The 19,010-nt window shown below is 61.3% G+C and overlaps 1 protein-coding gene across 3 annotated transcripts in view; it reads right to left on the minus strand.

Moving 5' to 3' along the window:
• Positions 1–3,040: 3,040 nt before the first annotated feature.
• SLC45A4 (solute carrier family 45 member 4) overlaps positions 3,041–19,010 on the minus strand; it is a 70,904-nt gene continuing 54,934 nt past the window's right edge. Inside the window, exons 2-7 of one of the 3 annotated variants that reach the window (XM_032315918.1) lie at positions 11,906–12,094; positions 9,950–10,129; positions 8,375–9,408; positions 7,945–8,044; positions 6,653–6,864; positions 3,041–4,735 (exon numbers count right to left, since the gene is read on the minus strand). In XM_032315918.1, the coding sequence (XP_032171809.1) occupies positions 4,373–4,735; positions 6,653–6,864; positions 7,945–8,044; positions 8,375–9,408; positions 9,950–10,129; positions 11,906–12,094 (2,078 nt within the window). In that variant the 3' untranslated portion in view covers positions 3,041–4,372. The remainder of the gene's footprint in view (positions 4,736–6,652; positions 6,865–7,944; positions 8,045–8,374; positions 9,409–9,949; positions 10,130–11,905; positions 12,095–19,010) is intronic. The other 2 variants (XM_032315917.1, XM_032315919.1) reach the window with 2 other exon arrangements.

Below are 19,010 nucleotides of genomic sequence, written 5' to 3' on the forward strand. Positions count from 1 at the left end.
TCTGGGGAGACTTCCTGAGCCCATACTTTGTCCCAGCAGTGGGCCTGGGGGCTCTCTGCCCTCCCACCAGACCCACCAGGGCTCAGGATGGGGTGGGGGGGCCCTGGGTCCCCAGCCCAGCCCCAGGAAGGCACAGGGAGGGGCTGCGGGGAAGTGATTCAGACACACCCACGTGGTCACCTGGTAGGGAAAGGTTCATTAAGATTTAACCACAAAGTTACAGCAAAACAGATCCAGGGAGGCCCTGGCGGGGAGACCGGGCGTTCCAGACAGAACCGTGTGCAAGACAGAAGCCAGCGAACACGCAGGCTCGGGGCACCCAGAAGGAAACGACACGGCCGACGCTCGGCACACAGACACACCGACGTCCGGCCCCTTCTTAGCACCCAATATAAAAACTTAATATGTGGTATTATTCTTCTTTATAAGCGCTTTTCCTCATAAGACACTGTGTGTCTAACACACACTTAGATTGTTGCTGAAACCAGCAAGAGTTGTCACACTACCCAACTTAATAAGTTGATAAAAAAAGTCCTGTGGCAAGTTCACAACAGAACTAAGTAGCGTCGTTCCAAGATGCCTGGGGACTTCGTCCTGTAACAAGAGGCATTTCCAAAAAACGGGTCCTTCTGCCACCAAGAGACTCAGTCCACAGCATTGGAGACGTGCCCTGCCCCCAGCCCGGGGAGGGCGAAGGGACTCCGCAGTCCGAGGCTCCGGGGGGAACCGCCGGCTCCGGAGCACGGGCTGGCCAAGAGGCCCTCTCAAGACTGGGGGGGCTTGGGCCGGGACGGTGGTGGCTGGCTTCCCGTGAGGGGGTAGGGAGCAGCGGAGGCTGGGCTCCCAGATGTGAGGCATGTTCAGGGCCGGGGTGCATCGACCCCACTCCCAGCAGGGGCTGGGCCGAGTCCACCGCCAGCCGCATGCCCACTCCGGGAGCTCGGGAAGCAGGCCGGCGGCCTCCCAGGCCCGATAACAGAAGATGGATGCCTGCGGATGCAACATGGGGAAGACCGGCCTGCCCCCGGCATGAGCCACCCGCAAGGCCTGGCCATCGGCGCCCCACCCTCCCCAGGGTGACAGGAGCCGGACAGCTGGCCGAAAGGAACGTTCAGTTACGCCTGTTTGAGGCGGTGTCTGGTGGGAACTGGTGTGTCACGAACTCGGGCAGTGACAGGTGTCCCCACACCCAGCTGCGGCGACCCCCGCAGACACGGGACAGAAGCCCTCGGACTCACTACGTTAGTGCCACGAGGCTGGGCCGCCGGGGCGGGGGGGGGGCTCACAGGCCCAGCTCATGTCCTGCTTCCTGCAGCCCCACAGACAGGTGGGCCTTTGGGGCAGGGGCTCAGAGAACCCCGTGCCCCCACACTGACACCTGCAAGAACACACCTGAGTACCTCTGAGGGGGGCCTGGCACTCTCGGGGGACTCCAGGGCGGGGACAGACGCTGCGGGCCCTTAGCCACCGGAAGGTCACAACGGCGTCACACAGAACAGGGAAGCAGGCGCGGGGGCGTGCTGCCCGGCCTGACGCGGAGCCTCCCCGCCCCCACACAGGCTCCAGCACGGACCAGGCTTTGGCTGCTCGGGTTTGGGTCATCCGAGACAGGGAACGAAAGAGCAAGTCAGCCACGTTACCCTGTTTTGGTAGTCAGCCCATTTCCAGGACACAGCAATCAACTGAACAGAACCCCTCCAGGCCACACTCCCAGCCCATGGACCTGTGCCTATGAGCCCCAGGGCCACCTGTCCTGCGCACCAACACCTGCAGGCACAGAACCCTCGGGCACGGGCTGAAGATGGCCGGCTCCAGGACACTCTCCTGCTGGGTCCCCACCAGGTCCGCCCCGGCTACTGCATTAGAAATCACACCCCACACCCCCCAACCCTGAGCCACAGAGCGCAACTGTGCAAACGGCCAGCTCCTCCTCACGGCTCCTAAGACACTCGAGGCTCTCGAGTCAGTGCAACCCTGAAATCATCTCCCCGCGCGGGTGGGCCGAGCGCCCCTCTGTGCTCCCGCCGGGAGCAAGGGCCCAGGAAGGCGGCTACGGAGAGGGCCTCCGATCCGGACCGCGAGGCACCTCCCTGTCCTCACAGGTCTGCACCCTGACCAGACCCAGGAGTGAGGAAGAACCGCCAGGAACATCCACGTTCGACTAGAATCTGCTGAGGCAGCCCTGCCCAGGGCCGGCTTCCGCTTCCAACACAGCGTCCCTCGGGGCCCTTGTTGTTCCAGAGCTTGGTGGGTGAAGGCTGGGACATCAAGGGTCAACACGCTCTGTGGATGGCAGCCCCACCGTAAGGCCCTCGTGCCTCAACACCAAGACCTGGCCAGGCCCCAGTCGCATGGCCCATGCAGCCATGGGGCTCCCACGTCTGGGAGCCCCACCCCCCGCCCCACAGCGGTCCTCCTGACCCAAGACACGCGCTTGCTTCGCTGCACACCTGGATTCGGGACTTTTCCAGCCCCCACCCCCGACCCTGGATCAGCTGCTCTCCTGCCACTGGCTTTCCTGGCTGTCGGGAGCAGACCGGCTACTCGGACCCTGCGATCAGGAGGACCCACGGCGGGAGAAGCCGGGCCGGAAAGCCACCAGGGGGATGACGGGCTGAGCTGGAGATAGGGACCTGTCCTGGGGGCCCGCCCAGCTGGAGCAGGAGACTGGGGCTTCGCACCAGGCCGGGCGGACTCTCCCTGCCCCGGCTCCGCGTCCACGAGGCCAGCCTCCTGCATGGACACGTGCAGAACGCTCACTACCCCGCGCCGGCTCTGGGAGGTCGGCTCTCCGAGGTGAGCTCCTGGGCGGAAGGGGAGCAACGCGGACCCAAAACGCCACCAGCGGCTGCGAGACGCGACATGACCAGAGGCCGGCCAGGCACACGAAACAGCCAGTCCTTGGAATACACAGAAAATTCAAGTAATTTATTTAAAAACTGCTTAGTCTCCTCTTGAAATATATATATACGTGTATATATCTGCTCTAGAATGATACTGCGGCATGATTGTTCATGCATCTGAAAGTTCTTCATTAAAAAAAAAAAAAAAAAACTTGAGGCAGCGAAGTGTGACCATCGTCTGTGTCCAGGTGACATCAGGAAGCTCAGACCGATCGTTCCAAGTGAGAAAAGCAGACACTGCTCAGTCGTGAGAGAATGGTCTGGAAAGCATTCCCCAGCAGCTGCGGCGTCTATCGACCGCGTGCCTTCCCCCAAGTCTGCGTTTGGCTGAGATGCTCAGAGCGGAGACCGCACCAGGTCCTGCGGGGGAGGGGACCATCCTCAGGTCCCAGGCACTCACATCACTTCGCCACTGCCCCGACTCCGGCGTGGGCCCAGCAGGCCCGAGAGGTCAGAAGAGGTCAGAAGAGGCCGGGGCCGCGTCCCACGCACCCGAGGTAGGCCTGGTGGCAGGTCCCAGGGGCCGAGGCCGCACCTGGAGCTCTGCCCTCATGATTTCCCCAACAAATGGTTTAAACACGAGTCAAAGTGCAACGAAAGAGTCCATCTCTCTGGGGAGCTCCGGACAAAGATGACGAGGTCGGGGGTCCAGGCGCAGACATGGGCGTGCACCTGCAGGGGGCCTGTCTGCTCCCTGGGATGCTGCTGGCTGCAGGTGCCCGTCCCAGCCCGCCGTCCCCGCAGGCCACCCCCAGTGGACCCTGTCCCGCCCCCCAGGTGCCCTGGGGCCCTCCCGGCAGCACAGGTTCAGGATGGGGGTGCGGCTGCCACTTCCCACTGCCCAGAGGCGGGCCTGCCCCCGGTGCCATCAGAATCTCTGAGGAAAAGAAAACATGGTTTCCTTAAGAAAACCAGTGTTGAGAGAAAAAAAAATTTTTTTTTTCTAAAATAATGATAAAAATACTCTCCAATAATGGCAGCACCAACAGAACGTGAGATCTGACACCTGCAGGCCCCCCAGAGGGCGCAGAGAGGGCCAGGGACTGGCCACACGGCTGCTCTCTTTAATCCGCAGACCGCAGGCGGCGAGCCACAGCACGGACTTGTGGTTTTCAATTATGACCTTGGAAATGAAAATCTTATTTTTCTCTGGATTGCTTGTGTCTAGTGTAAATCTGCCTTACGATTTAAAAACATGCAGAATAATATACCTGCGAAATTAAGCAGTTGAAATCAGAAGCTCCTTTTCAATTAAAAAAAAAAAAATTTCAAATGATTTTTTTAATCGTGGAAAAAGTAATCAGTGTGGTGTTTCTGCCCAGAGGCCCAGGCCTACCCTAGAGCTACCGCACCCCCACCCGTGTAGTGAAGGAACTCTGCTTTGTGCCGTCACCAGAGCCACAGTGACCAACCCGCCCGCCATCCCCAACCCACCCCACCCCAGGAATGTGTGCGCACAGGGGCAAGGCTCAGACCATCGACTCCGTCTCCACCAGCCCCTGCAGGCCCTCCTCCTTCCGGGACAGGGTCAAGACGGTGGGCTTCTGGCTGCCGTCCCCGCCGTCACCCGGTGGCCGATTAGACAGGCCCTCCTGCTCCTCCTTGGCCTCTTCCGACACCTCCGGGTAGATCACGAGGAACGTGGCCGTCAGGAAGCCCAGGAAAGAGCCCACGGAGGCCACCATGGGGATGACGCGCACGGTCCCCACGGCATCGACCACGCCCCCGAGGGCAGACGCCACCAGGATCTGGGAGATGTACACCTGGCAGGACAGGATGGCACAGTCTATGCCGAAGCCGCGCTTGGAGTTCCCGGGGCTGTGGTGGACGTACTGCAAGAGAGAGAGCCGGCGAGTGAGGGCCGCGGTGGGGGTCGGCCCGTCAGTCAACACCGCCATGGTTTGTTTGAATGTGAGCTCAGAAGTCTGGAAACAGAACTTGCCTTCCGTTGGCTGCTTGGCGACCACTCAGCCTGTCTCCCCGACCCCGTCCCACTTCTATTCAACACTGTATTGGAGACTCTGGCCATTGCAATAAGGCAAGGAAAATGGAAAACGTGTTAAGGAGTGGAAAAGAAAACATAAATCTCATGGTACACGGGTGGTGGGACTGTGTGTGATGTCGGAAGTGTCTACAGCTGCACTCGAAGATTAACAGGAGAATGCAGCGTCTTTGTGGCTAGAAAACCTCCGCACTATCAAGTTCGTAACTCTCCCCAAACTGATCTATACAATCAACGTACTTCCAATGTCAAAGCCCGGAAACTGCTCTCACACTCAGATGAAAAGTAAACCGTCAGGAACACCCAAGATGATCTCAAAAAGCAAAGATGAAGGACCCACGGCACCAGATTTCGGTCTTACTATGAAGCTACTTTAGAACAGAGCACTGGTCTGAGAACAGACCGGCCAGGGGAAGAGGACAGAGGAACCAGAAACGCATCCCCCACAGACCGGCACCCAGCTCGGACAAGGTCGGCACCGCAGTGCGGGCAGGGACCAGGTGGCCCTCATGTGAGTGGCACAGGGTCACACAGCTACCCGGACGAGGGAAAATGAAGTCACGCTCCTCTACCACACACACACACACACACACACACACACACGTATCCCAGATGGACTGCAGACACGCATGGGACAAGGGTGCCACCCAATGTCACCGCCAGCAGAGTGCAGCACAGACTGTGGCCGACAGTGAGACCGGGAGGGAAAGAGCCACGTTCTGCAACCACAGGCGGGAAGCACAGGCGGGAAGGCAAGGCAGACACTCTGGTCCCAAGAGGTTCAAACACTGGCAAGAGGATGACACGGGGTCAGAGGTGAGGACAAGGACCAGCTTCCTGTTGTTGCCATGTCTGCATTACTCTTTCCAGTTTGTTGTCCAAAAACCCACTTACACTGTTCGCTTACAGTGTGTGTACTTTTCTGTAGTCGCGTGACACTCCAACGCAACAGCTTATTAGAAAACACGATGTGGTTACTTGGATTTTCATTAGTTTGGCATTTCATAGGTACCTAATCACTGCGGATTTACTTTGCTTCTCTAATCGTGCAAGAGAAGATTAAACATAGTTTGGGTTTATTTTTTTCCTTTCTCCGTTTTTTCCTTCCCTTTTAGGGTCTGTGTCTGAGTTTGAGAAACACGGTCTATACCAGCACTGTGGCCACGGAGCATTTTGAGATGCGGCTGGTCAGAGTCAAGAGGGAGGCTCGGGGAGAATAATCAGAATTTTATATGGGATGTGCTGAAATCATGGTGTCTGGGACGTATGGCGACGAACAGCATTTGCTGTTACACTGACTGCACCTGTCTGCTCCCTCTCTAAACGCAGCTGCTCAAAGCACAGACGGACCCAGGGGGCTCACGCCCTACTGCGCAGGTCAGTGCCGGCCAAGCTCCCCCACTTTGGGGTCTGCAAGGGGACAGCAAGGGGCAGGCAGCCTCCCGGGTGCCGACCAAATCCCTTAAGATGCACCGGAAGCCGCACTGTCAGGTAGGCCATGGAAGGAGCCGGTACCTCAGACCGACCCAATTTGGGGGCACTTCAGAACCGAAGATCTGGGGGGCCATTTGCACCCCAAATGCCCCCCCCAGCAGAAGGTACAGAGCTCTCTGCCTAGAGACGAGTGGAGAACGAGCAGGGGCTTTGGAGCCAGATGAGTCTGATGATCTGACCTGAGCTACATTTTCGGCTGGTGACCTTGGGCCCCACCACTGCCCCCGACCCCAGCCCCCAGCTTTGGACGCACCTCCTTGATGTCGTGGTACTGCCCGAGCAGGGCGTAGGGGCAGTAGGAGATGCTCATGGAGACGATACCCATGGTGCTGATCATGACCATGGCCACATAGACGTTGGAGAATAGGGCCATCACGGCCGTGCCGATGGAGAAGCCCAGCGTCCCCAGCACGTAGATGACCCTGATGCTCAGATCGTAGTTGTCCAGATACTTCTGTAGCAGCGCTGCAGAGAGAGTACGGCCACGGGACAGTGACCCACAGGGTGAGCTGCGTGCCCACCCCACTCTAGTCGGCCACCTCCTGCTGCTGCTGCTACCCGGAGCCCTCCCCCGCCCCGCCCCGCCGCCCCACCAAGTCCCACCTGCCCCCATCACGCGTGCGAGCCCATGGTACCCCGCTCAACATCCCGGGGCTCTGGCACCTCAGCCGTCAGCCCTCCTAGGTTGGGTCCCAGAGTCCAGAGCCTGGTCCCACCCAGTAGCTCCCTGGGGCCTCCTCGCCCTGCAGGCCAGGCTGGCCCAGACCCTTCCCACCGGGAACAGCCCGACACCCAGTCTTGACTTAAGATCTCAAATTGTGGCTGGTTTCCCCGGAGTGTAAACCCCTGAGTCTAGAGGGACAGACTCCTGCTTGCCCCTTCTGGCCCAGGGGCTTAATGTCACCTCCCCCAGGAAGCCTCTCTGAGGCTTCACAGACAATGCTGTGTGACCTTCCTGCTGCTCCATTGACCTTGGCCACCCTCAAGTCCAGGCCAGGCTGAAATAACGCCAACCTCCCCCTCTAGGTACACGTGGAGAACAGGAGGACCCAGAGCAGACTTGCTCAGGGGACCCTGGACCCCGCTGTGCCCCATTCCTGGAAGGTGGGCCTAGGCATGCTGTTCCCAAGACTGAGGCCTGTCACCCCGACCCCCCTCTCCTCAAGGATGAAACCACACCTGCAGGGAAAGGCCTCTCCTCCAGGAGGTCTGCAGACCCCACCTCCCCCTGTACTCCTGGCTAAGCACAAAAGACCCCTCTCCCAGCCCGTGGGCCCGGTTCCTGCTGTCCCCCATCCCCCCAAGCCCGTCCCTTGCCGGAGCCCCTCTCTGAGGAGCCCCCAGGGAAGGAACCAGCACAGAAGACAGCCTGCACGTGGTCTGAGGATGCCCAAATCCAGACACACGAGCTTCCATGCTTCTGGCCCTGAGCCACAGCCCTGTTCCAAGTCAGGCCCATTTTCCAGGCAGGACGACCTGGGCCCTGTTTCCCACCACTGAGCACCCCCGAGAGAGTGCAGCTGCTCCGCCTGGAGGTCGGCCTACCTGAGCAGATCGCGCCGGTGGCCGCGTAAATCACCAGGCCCCAGCAGCCCATCTTCATGCCCGCGTTGTAGGCCTGCCAGGCGGTTGAGTTGGAGGGAGCCTGTTCCAGAAAAGAGACTGGGGCTCAAGGCGGGGCAGGGATCACGTGCCACAGCCTTTGGGCAAAGGAGGGGACTTTCCATCTCAACTGCAGGTGGGCTGTTTATGAGCCGCGGTGAACACTGCCCCGAAAGGAGACGCAGTCCCGGTACAGGCCAGGCTCCGCACAGGTGGTTCCAGCCCCTCCCAGCCGCGCCTGGCACCAGAGCCCGGGTGGAGGCCATCAGGCCCAACATGAGGTCGCGCAGCCCCAGGCGACAGCCAGCCGCCGGGCCGGGGCACAGAGGCCGATGCCCGTCAGGCCCCGGGGCGGGCACATCCCGGCCCTCACCTTGGGGTCCCCGTCGAAGATGACCTGACCCATGAAGTCGGTGTAGAAGACGGCCTCGGCGATGACGGAGAACCAGGTGAGCAGGTGGCAGAGGCACAGACGCGCCAGCTCCCTGGGCATCTTCAGCATGGACAGCCACAGCAGCCGCACAGTGGTCTCGCCCTCCCCCTCCTCGCTCTCCGTGTCCCCGCTGGAGGCCGTGGCCCCGCTCTGGTTGCGGTGCCGGCAGCGCTGGCGCTTCTGCAGGTCATACAGGTCGCTCATGCTGCGCGACGGCTTGATGAGGACCACGGCGTTGGCCCGCCGGTAGCGGTAGCGGTGGGAGCTGATCTTGCCGTAGTAGGAGAAGGTGCTGGAGGCCTGGCGGCGGAACATGTGCCTGCGGCGCCTCATGGAGCCGGACGCGGTGGCGACGGGCCTCACGTCCACCCTGGTGTAGCCCACAGGGCCGTCTGTCGGCGGGGAGCCGCTGCCGTTGGGGACTTTGGCTTCGGGCGCGTGATTCTCGAGCAGCGCGTCGCCCTCCTTCGCGGATCCCCTGAGCAGTGAGGCCAGGCAGGGAGGCCTGGCACGGGCGAGCTCCTGGCTGGTGCTGCGGGGGGTGCCAGGGTACGAGCCGTCGTGGAAGATGGAGGGCTCGATGTCGGGCAGGAAGGGCAGCTCGGGCTCCAGGTCGAGCGCCGCGTCGGGCACGTGCAGCACCGAGTCGCTCTTGCTCCGCACCATGCCCGCGCCCAGGTAGTCCAGCGCGAGCTCGTGCTCCGACCGCACCTCCTCGGGGAACAGCCCCGCGCCGCCGTCCAGTGCGCTCCCGCGGGTGGCAGGGGGCAGCGCGTCAGCCGCCTCCCCGGCCCGCTCTTGCTGGGGGCTGTACTGCTCCTCGTCGATGCTGAACAGGTGCAGGGCCACCGACACCACGAAGATGATGGCCGCGAAGAAGAAGAGCACTTGGTTCTGAGTCCGGAACCAGGTGCCCAGGAAGGTCTGGGTCCAGTCCAGCCCGCCCAGCACATAGCCGATGGCCCCGCCGAGGCCTGAGCGGGTAGGAGAGACAGAGGGGCCGTGAGCGGTGTCGGGCACCTCGACACTCCCTCCCAGACGGGGAGAACCCAGGACAGAGCCCGAAGGGCCTGTACCCTTCACCACGGAACAGGCCTGGCATTCGTAGCTCTGGCTGAGTCAGGACAACTTTGGGGATGGAAAGTGAAAAAGTGGTGGGAAAAACACAGTGAGAAACTCCAGCTGACCCTAGGTTTGGAGCTCTGACTTCACAGAGACCCGTCCAAGGCATCGGGAGCAGCTATCTGCCAGGATAGGAAACGGAGGCTTGCCTGTGACTCTGGGCAACGCGGACCGTCATCCCTCAAGCTCAGGAAGCTGCCGCTCCCAGCGGATGAGAACGGCGCCTGAGCGCAGGGAGCGGTCAGCGGGGGCTGCTCCCCGCCGCTCCGACCAGCAGCCGCCAGCACCCTGCCCTCCCGCCCGAGGTGGGGAGGAGAGCCATGGGAACAGCCTCCCGCATGCTGCCGGTCCTGCCACATGCCAGGTGGGGCGGGGGCAGGGCTGCGCTCTCACCGGCAGAGAAGGCGTGGATGTTAAGGGCCATGTCCTGCTCCTCGCTGTCCACCACGTCCAGCAGGTAGGCCCGGATGGGGCCCTCGGTCGCGTCGGCACTGAAGTCCAGGACGACCACCCCCAGCACGGTGAGGACGATGCCGATGGGCTGGCGGCTGGGGACATCGCCGAGGGACAGACCTGCCCAACACACGGGGCAGTCAGATCACAGCTCCTGAGAGCAGACCGCCCCCCCGCAAGGGGAGGTGGGGACACGCTCGCCAACGCCAGAAAGGCACGTGCTCCTTGGCGTAGAAGGTCAGAACGGAGGATGGGCCTTGTGTTTTCCATTTCTGTTATTACGCGCATGGTTATTTTTTCTCCCCAGTCACGGTAGCTGCTCGGTGAACCTCAACGCTTACTTACTCTGACGCTGCGTAACTAAAAAAGGGTCCTTCCTCCCTATCACTGGGAAAGGAGGCGCACTGGGAGCACGAAGGGAACATCCAGCAGAAAACATGACGCGTGACTGTGCCGTCACACACATATGCACACGCACCACCTTGGGGTTCGATCAGCCCTGGGGCCTGGGTCTGCGGGGGCACTCCTAGGGCGCTCCCTGAACATGTGATGGGTCTCCCTGGTCCGTCCACTGCGGTTCCACATCTTCCAATGGAAGACTTTGAAAGCTGTCCTCCTGATGCTATCCAGCGAGCATGTTTCTTTTCCAAAAAGAATTAACCTTTCAAGGCTAACACTCATGTTTTGTACGTCAGACTGTACCCAAGGCACCCAACCAGAAACACAGGCCAGCTGTGCGGAGGGCCACAGTCAGACCCCAGGTGACAGCCCACCCAGGACCACAGGAAGGACTCGTGACCTCCCCTGGGGTCGTCAGGCGCCTTCTCAGAGCGCCAGAAAGGGGCCGCCCTGTGGCGCGATGGGAACGGCCCTACGTCCAGCACAATGCCTCCCGCAGCAGGCTGTAAGCACCCAGAGGAAGCGGCAGTCACACGCCACCTCTCACTGGCCTTGGGGAGTACACCCTGTGATCCCAGAGACCAAACCGGTCCCCCAATGGCTGAGCTAGAGCTGGGTCCTGAGACCGGCGGGAATCCTGTGCCTGTAGATGCGGGGGGTGGCATACGAAACCCGGGGCCCGGAGCAGGTTAGCTGCAGCACGGGAAGCGCAGGGGAGAGGCCAGGAGAGGCATGAGCACAGGTAGACACAGGGTGCCACAGCCGGCCCACGTGCAGGCACAGCCTCAGAGAATACCACAGCTGTCTCTCCGGGGCACAGTGCTGCGAAGGGACACCAGCTCCGTAGGGTGAAGGGGACAGGCCGAGAGCCAGCAGCCCCAAGCCCACAGGATCACGGAGAGTGCGCCCCGCCCCTGGACTTCCACCAGCCGGTCGCACTGGCCTTCCCGGGCCCCAGCCTGGCCCCACAGAGGCCTCTGAGAGTCCGAGGGGCTCTGGGCCTCTCTGTGAGTGTCCAACGCACTTGATGTCGACCAGGCCACACGTGCACACGTCAGAACACAGATGAGGCCTTGATCTTAAAAAGCCGTTGCCAGAAAACAGGTTTTGTTTCTAACAGTTCTGATGAGCTCCCTTGGGGCAAACCCATTTTCCCACGTTGAGCTGCTCGACTTAAAAACAACACAACAAAGCACGAGCACACGAATAGAAAAAATAAGCACAGAACCAGGTCTGGACGCTGTCGATCCAACGTCTGAGAAAAGGAGAAAGAAGAAGGGGGTTTCTGAAGCCGCGCTGCAAACAGGACGTGCTGTCGGCGCGCGGGGCAGACAAGCGGGTCACAACAGGAAGGGCTGCCCTGTGAACACGTCCCCACGGCGCTCCCACGTGGGGCCCGGCCTCAGCCCCGCCGGGAGCGCCCGGAAGCCCCGCGCCTGCCCGCCGGGCGCCGCTGAGAGCACGGCCCCTCCCGCCGGGACGCGGGGGGACACTCACCGATGGCCGAGCCGTTGAGGAAGAGGGCCACGCCGAAGAGCACGCCGACACACAGGGCGAGGATGAAGGGCCGCCGGCGGCCCCAGCTCAGCGTGCAGCGGTCACTGGCGGAGCCGATGATGGGTGTGAAGATGAGGCCGAGGATGGGGCTCAGGAACCAGGTCAGGCTGTAGTACTGCTCCGGAAGGCCTGGGGCACAGGGGGCGGGCGGTCATGGGGCGGGCACGTGCATGCGGACACGCGTGCCCCTGGGTCCGGCGGAGACCCCGCAAGGTCCGAGCGCCCGGCTCCCAGCCTGGGACATCTGACATGTACCCGACGCCGACTGAGAAGCATGAGGTGGCCGGAGGCCAGCACCTGGGCCTCGGAGGTGTCCCCAGCAGCCGGGCACCCAGTGAGACAAACGGCACTTGCTAGAGCCGGCAGACCTGGACCTGCCGCGTGCAGGGGGACCAAGCACCCGTGGCACTAACCACACTGATCAGGACCCGCGTCTACAGCTGCTCAACGTGGCCTCACAGGCACCGGACCCAGAACGGGGGTAGCGGTGAGGAACACAACACCCCCCCCCGCCCCCGTGCCATCCTGGGCCTCTTGGCCAGAATCGATGATAAGAGTCTCACTGAGGGGCCGCATGTGCTCAAGGACCCCCGCCATGGGCTTCCAAGAGGGCAGGGAGCAGCCGCCAAGAGGGGAGGCATGAATAGGTGTTGGGCTGGAGCCCAGGTGCTCCATCAGGCACCGGGAACCGCTCTGCTCTATAACCTCCTAACCGCCCAGGGAGGGCGGTGTTATCACGCCCGTTGTCCAGCACGACAGCGTGAATGTAAATGTGACGCTCAGAGATTAGGTAACCTGCGCAGGGTCACACAGCGACAAGGTAAGACCACCTGCGCAGGGTCACACAGCGACAAGGTAAGACCACTTGCGCAGGGTCACACAGCGACAAGGTAAGACCACCCTCGCACAAAGCCCGTGCCCGTTGCCAGGGGAACGGCACACTCCACACACCTGAGTGCTACACAGTGGCCAGGGGTCCCGGCTGCAGCTGGGCATGGCCAGCCACACCCCACACATGCCAGCCACGGCAGGGCACACGCCGTGGGCTCCGTTTACATGAGGTCTGAGTGGCTGACAGAGCTTCTGCTGACAGAAGTCAGCGCGGTGGCAGCCCGCGGGAGGGGTGGGGGCTTTGGGGCTCGTGTGCTCTCTTCGCGATCTGGGTGGGGGTCACTAGTGACTGGCCACCCTGCTGCAGGCTGCCAGTGTCCTGCGTCCATGAGAAGTTGACTCAGACGACAGCGCTCCACACACCAGCGATCCCCGGCTAGCACTCTGCCCAGCCACAGGCCCTGGGAAATGGCTGAGCTGCGCCCCCAGTAGCCACACTCATCTGGCAGAGGGAAGCACCCCCTAAAACACTTAGGCACGCAGTCCACAGTTCAAGGCATCCGCTCTGACGTCTATACCACACGGAGCTCTAGGGAAGGTGGGGTGGGTTCCTACTGCAAGTCACCAGACGTACGGATGTCTCAGTAAACGAGCCGCAGGTTGAGCGCGTCCCCTGGCCGGCTCTGGTTTCCCCTGCAGGCCTGGGGCCTCCGCCCTCCTCCTCAAAGGCAGGCAGAGGGGAGAGCAGGAGCGGCGCGGGCAGGGCCCATGCTGGCCCTGGGCAGGAGCCCGTGTGCGGCACCACGAGCCTCGGAAAGGGCCAGTCACGTGTGCGACACGGTCCCTGTCAAAGAATGGAAAGTGTTCCTGACCCGGGGTACATAGACTCTTACTTTCTTTGGGGCTTTTAATACGGCACAACTTTACCAATAAACACTGCTTGGCCGGCGGGAAGACCCTAACTGCCGAACCCGCTGTTTCACCAGCCCTCGGGCAGCCTGCGGACCCCTCTCCAGTCCAGCTCTCGGCTGTGGCTGGCGCTCTCCAGCCCGGGACCGCTCTCACCCGCCAGGCCTGTCTCCACCCACCCTGTGACACCCACCCTGTATCGTCAGGTGCTCCCCCCAAGCCCATGCTCTCCAGTGAGAGGCCAAGTCTTCTCCAACGGCCGCGCCCCCCCGCCCCCTCCTTGGCCACAAGCACTCGCGCCCGGCAGCACCCGCCGCGGCTCCCGGCTCCCGCTTTGTGTCGGGGACCAGCGCACACGGCCGGCGGAGACCTGTGGGGCCTGCCTAGGGGTGGGGTGGCGAAACTTTGAATTAGGGTCATCTTTGCCTTATGTAGCCCTGGGCCCTGTGTCAGGAGCACACACAGCCCCTGGCGCTGCGCAGGCTCCTCGCTTACATGCCACGTTCCTGTCCGCACCCCCGCCTTGTCTTTCCACACCTCCTGTCCCAGCCTGCTTTCGGCCAAGTTAACTCTGTTTTAATTTACACTTTGGCTTTTTAGCCTTCTCTTGCAAGGGTCTGCTCGGGAGAGCTCATCACACACCACTCTCCGTCCGGTGCAGAAAAGCCCGGCACGCGAGCCAGAACCTCGGGGAGGCACTGTCCTCGCCCCCGAGGCTCTTCACGCACGCGTCGCGCACGTGTCCCATCTAGAGGGTGTCAACCCCGTCTGTGCGACAGTCCTTGTTTAAACCGTCACGTTTAAGGGAATTAAAATGCAAACTCCCTTTGTTTTTACCTCCCACTGAACCATGTCTCCCGTCCTTTCTGACGACCCGAGTGTTCACACGGTAGCCCGTCCCTTCTGCCTCTGGGCTGTCTAGCTCCCTCAGCGTTTCTTCCAGCAATCTGCCAATGGCAAATCCGCTTGTTATTTTACCCCAAATCTCTTTCTCTTCGGGTCTGACAGGGTATTTCTGCTGGATAAAGAATTCCGGGTTAACTCCTCCCGCAGCCCCCTCCAGAGCAGCGAGGCGGTCACTCCCGTTACTGCAGAGAAGGCGGTGACATTTCACGTGACTAGAGAGAGAGGCCAATCATCTTCCTCTCCTCTGGGTGCTTTCAAGATTTTCTCTTTCTTGTTGGCTTTTGGCAGTTTGACTACGATGAATCTAAGTGAAGTTTCCTTTCTCTCCTGCTTAGACGCCACTGAGCTCCATGAAGCTGAACCTGCCCGTCTTCCAGCACACGCGGGAAACTTCCTGTTAGTACCCCAACTTTCTCCTGCCCCCTTCTCTAGCTCCGCTCCTCTGGGACCCCCAATCGCAAGAGCATCCGACCCGCGGACAATGCACCCCCACATCCTGTGGCCCTGTCCCCTTCTGGTCTCCGTCTTTGTCCCCTCTGTTCTTCATCTCTGCCAACCAAGCCTTCGGTGTGCTGCGTCCTACGTCAACCCGATCTCCCCTAATTCTCTCAGATATTACATTTTTCAGTCCCAGAATTTCCATTTGCTTCTTCAGCAGCATCTCTCCGCTGAGCTCTCCTACTTCCCACTGTCACAGCCTTGAGCACACTTACAGACGCCTGACGACGGCAATGAGTCACCACCTTGGAGTGAGGGTCACGTTTTCAGCTTCCCTGTTTCTTCTAACACCACTAAGCTGTACCCTTCACACTGTAAATGACGTGTTGTAGAGATTCTACGTTCTGCTACATTCCTTTGAAGAGTGCTGCAGTTCTCATTTTAAACAAGTAACTTGGGGGCGCCTGGGTGGCTCAGTGGTTTGGGCTGCTGCCTTCGGCTCAGGTCATGATCTCAGGGTCCTGGGATCGAGCCCCGCATCGGGCTCTCTGCTCCGCGAGAAGCCTGCTTCCCTCTCTCTCTCTCTCTCTCTGCCTGCCTCTCTGCCTATTTGTGATCTCTGTCTGTGAAATAAATACATAAAATCTTTAAAAAAAAATAAAATAAAATAAACAAGTAACTTAGCTGGACTCAAAACCCTCCCCTGCAACAGGAACCCGGAGAAATCTGTTCTGTTCTTTCTGCTTTTATCTGAGCTCCAGCACGCAGCGTGACAAGTAGCACCCTCTGGCCCCCATGATACAGTCGCCCAGCAACGGCAGACGGGCACGCACGCCCCACCGACCGGTCTCGAAGGTGGGGTGCACCGCACTCCTGGGCAGCAGCTCCAGTACCCAGTTCCACTGAGCCAACGGGCAGAGAGCAAGCTGCATGGAAGAGCTCCTTAGAGACGTGGGCTCCACTGGAGGGGCCGGGCTCCATCATTCCCAGAGCTGTGCCCAAGGCAGAGAGGCTCCGGGGCTGGTCACGGAGAACCACACGTGCATGATCCTGCCTAAATTCTGCAAACACCCACACGCCTGTCTGAGGTGCAAGGCTCCACGCCAGACACGAGCCGCAGAAGACAGACTGCCGGGCGCACACCGCCGCCTGGAAGCAGCCAACGCCTGCTGTGAGACGGGCCCTGACCCCGTCCCATCGTCTGCTAAGCCACGGCCCACCAGCACCCAGCTCACGTGAGGCCAGGACGGTGTCCCTAGGAGTCCTGGAGCCAGCAAGTGTGAGACACAGCACGGTCTTCCCCAGCATAGGCAACAGCACGGATGGGACTTGAGAAGCTGGCCATCAAGGGGACCGGGAAGGAAGCCATTCCGCTGAAGGGGCCCTCTGGAAACCAGGGTTTCCCGTCCCTCTGGGAGAGGGCTGCCAGCATGGGCAGCAGCCTGGCACGACCCTGGACGGCTCCCCGTGCCCTCTGGGTGCCCAGAGAATGTGCTGTGGTGGCTGCTGAGCCCAGAGGCATGCTCACCCTGTGGCTCGCTCTCCGGACCAGGACAGGTGGGTCAGGCCTCCCATCTTCTCTCTGGTCCCCACTCATCAACCCTCACCCCCAACCACACGGCCAATCAATACCCAGCGTGATCGCCTCGAGACATGCCCGGCTGCAGCACTTGGTGCCCAGGAGCCTTGCCGGTGTCTCTGGACTGGGACACTCAGGGCGGGTACGCTGGGCTGGATCCTGCCCCGCCACACATCCTCAGAACAGACTCACCGGGCCCAGCAGCTCCCAGGCTTCCTGGCCCCATCTGTCCCCTCCAACTGGGCACCCTAAGTGTGCACCCATTGAGCAAAGTGCCCCCAGAGGGGCCCCCAGAGCAGAGGCTGAGGTAGGCGGGAGCGCGCAGGAGGGGCCGACAAGACCCGCAGCAGTGCCAGCCCAATGGTGATGTCCCCGGTCCTCCCGAAGGTGAAGCCCGGGCTCCCCCGCAGGAAGCCCCACGCGCCCCAGCCAGGCGGCCTCGGGGAGGGGGGACGAGCTGGGGATGGCGGAAGCGACACGGGGCAGTGGCTTTCTTTGTCCAGCATATTGGCAAGAAGCATCAGCATTTCCCATCACGTCCCCCAGGCAGCCCTGGGGGTGAGCGAGCCTGGGCCCCCCGCTGCTGCGAGGCTGCCACTGGGACACCTCCAACAGTGCATTTCCCAGCCCGGCTCTCAACAAACAGCACGCCGCCCGTAGTAAATAATTTTTGTTTTCTCCCGGGCAGAAGGCGAACAACAATGGTGGGACCAGGAAGGCTCCCCGTTCACAGGAAATGCTCAGTGTGTCAGCATCGTCGGAGGGCCGTGTGAGGTCACGGGCAGCGGCCGCCACGCTGGTCACGCGCGGCAGCTCCCATTCAATGCCACCACGTCGTCTTTGATAAACTGGTACTTGGGGGGGAGGGCAGCCAGGGGACTGGGAAAGTGGCCTATAAATGTTTAACAAAAGATCTGAACCGGGAATGGGAACATACATTCTTTCCTTCGATAGACAAAGCCTTCCACATCAAGATAGGTCTGTATCCGCAGCAAGAATCCCATGATAACGCCGGACTCGTGAGAACCAGTGCTCCGTGGGAAATGCCCACCAGCCTCGCATGACCTCTGATGAACGGACGTCAACGAGCTGTGTGGGGGACGCTGGCGAGGGCCATGGGCATCCCAGAGACGGCCCGAGGGATGAAAGGGCGCCCGGCACAGGGAGGGTCTACAACTGGGCAGAGAAGGGGCAGGCACTCCTCCATCTGCGTGGAATGTTCTAGAACCCCAGAGCCATGGGCAGGTAGGGAGTGGGGTGAAGCAACTGGCGTTTCCAGGGAAGGAGGAACAGGCCCCGCGTGTGTGCACACGTCCCTCCCAGAGGGCCAGGAGCCCACCGCTGCCCGGGCGGCTCTCAGCGGCGTCCCCAGCACCCAGGCCATGCTCCCTGTGTCATCCTTCATTACAGCCCTGAAGGGGGGCACTCAGACACCCAGAAGGTGCAGTCCCCAACCTGGGCAGGCTGTGGGGGGGTACAGGTCCTCACGGGGTCTGAGACAGAGGGCAAGGGGTCAGCTGGCTTGTGCTCCCTATGGGTCGATGGTGAAGTCTAGCCCGAGAGGGTCCCAGCGGCTCCACGGGCCACGTCGGAACGAGCTATTCTGGACAGAGTCCTCCAGACTTCCTGGGCGGCACTGAATTCCGGGGGATCCTGAGGGTCTTTCTTCTGGCCGAACAAGCACCCCACAGCCCCTGCCTGCACTGGCCCTGAGGCTGGGCTGCTTCCAGGAATAAGTGTGCATAGCACCCCCAGCCCTGCACTGGGGGCTCCCTGTGCGTTGGTGCTGGGGGTGCCAGTCCTATCTTAAAGGGGGAGGAGACACAGCACCCCAGCTGGATGCACTTGGCGGGTCACTGAGCCTCTGGGAAGCCAGGGGCGTGAACCTGCCGCCGCCCGGGCGCCCAGCAGCTAGGCAGGCAAAGCACCCCAGCGCACGGCCCAGCCGCTCCCGCCAGCGGTGCGCCAGCTGCTCTCGCCCCAGCGGCTGGCACAAGCACCCACTTCGTAGCTCTGAAGTCTGCTGCCCAGAGCAAGCACCTTCACGACAGGACAGGAACTCACAAGGCCAGGCACAAGATTTCAGAAGTTTCCAGAAGCTTCCCAAAACACATAAAATGCACGGCTTATCCTACAGAGTTCCGTGCGTAGGGGGTGTGGACACTGACACTTTCCTGACCTCCTGGCAGAAACCAGCAGAAGAACGGCGAGGTGGCGGCGATGCCTAGGCCACAGGTGGGTGACAGGGACTGGGCGCCACGGCAGTCCACTACCTGCGGAGCGCCGTGGCCATGACCGCAGAACAGGGAGGGCTGCCTGAGGCCGAGACGGGCGGGCGGCTGAGAAGAGATACCCCCCGCAGCTGGCTGTCTGAGGAACAAG

This window comes from Mustela erminea, chromosome 16 (genome assembly GCF_009829155.1).
Source record: "Mustela erminea isolate mMusErm1 chromosome 16, mMusErm1.Pri, whole genome shotgun sequence".
NCBI classification, from domain to species: domain Eukaryota; kingdom Metazoa; phylum Chordata; class Mammalia; order Carnivora; family Mustelidae; genus Mustela; species Mustela erminea.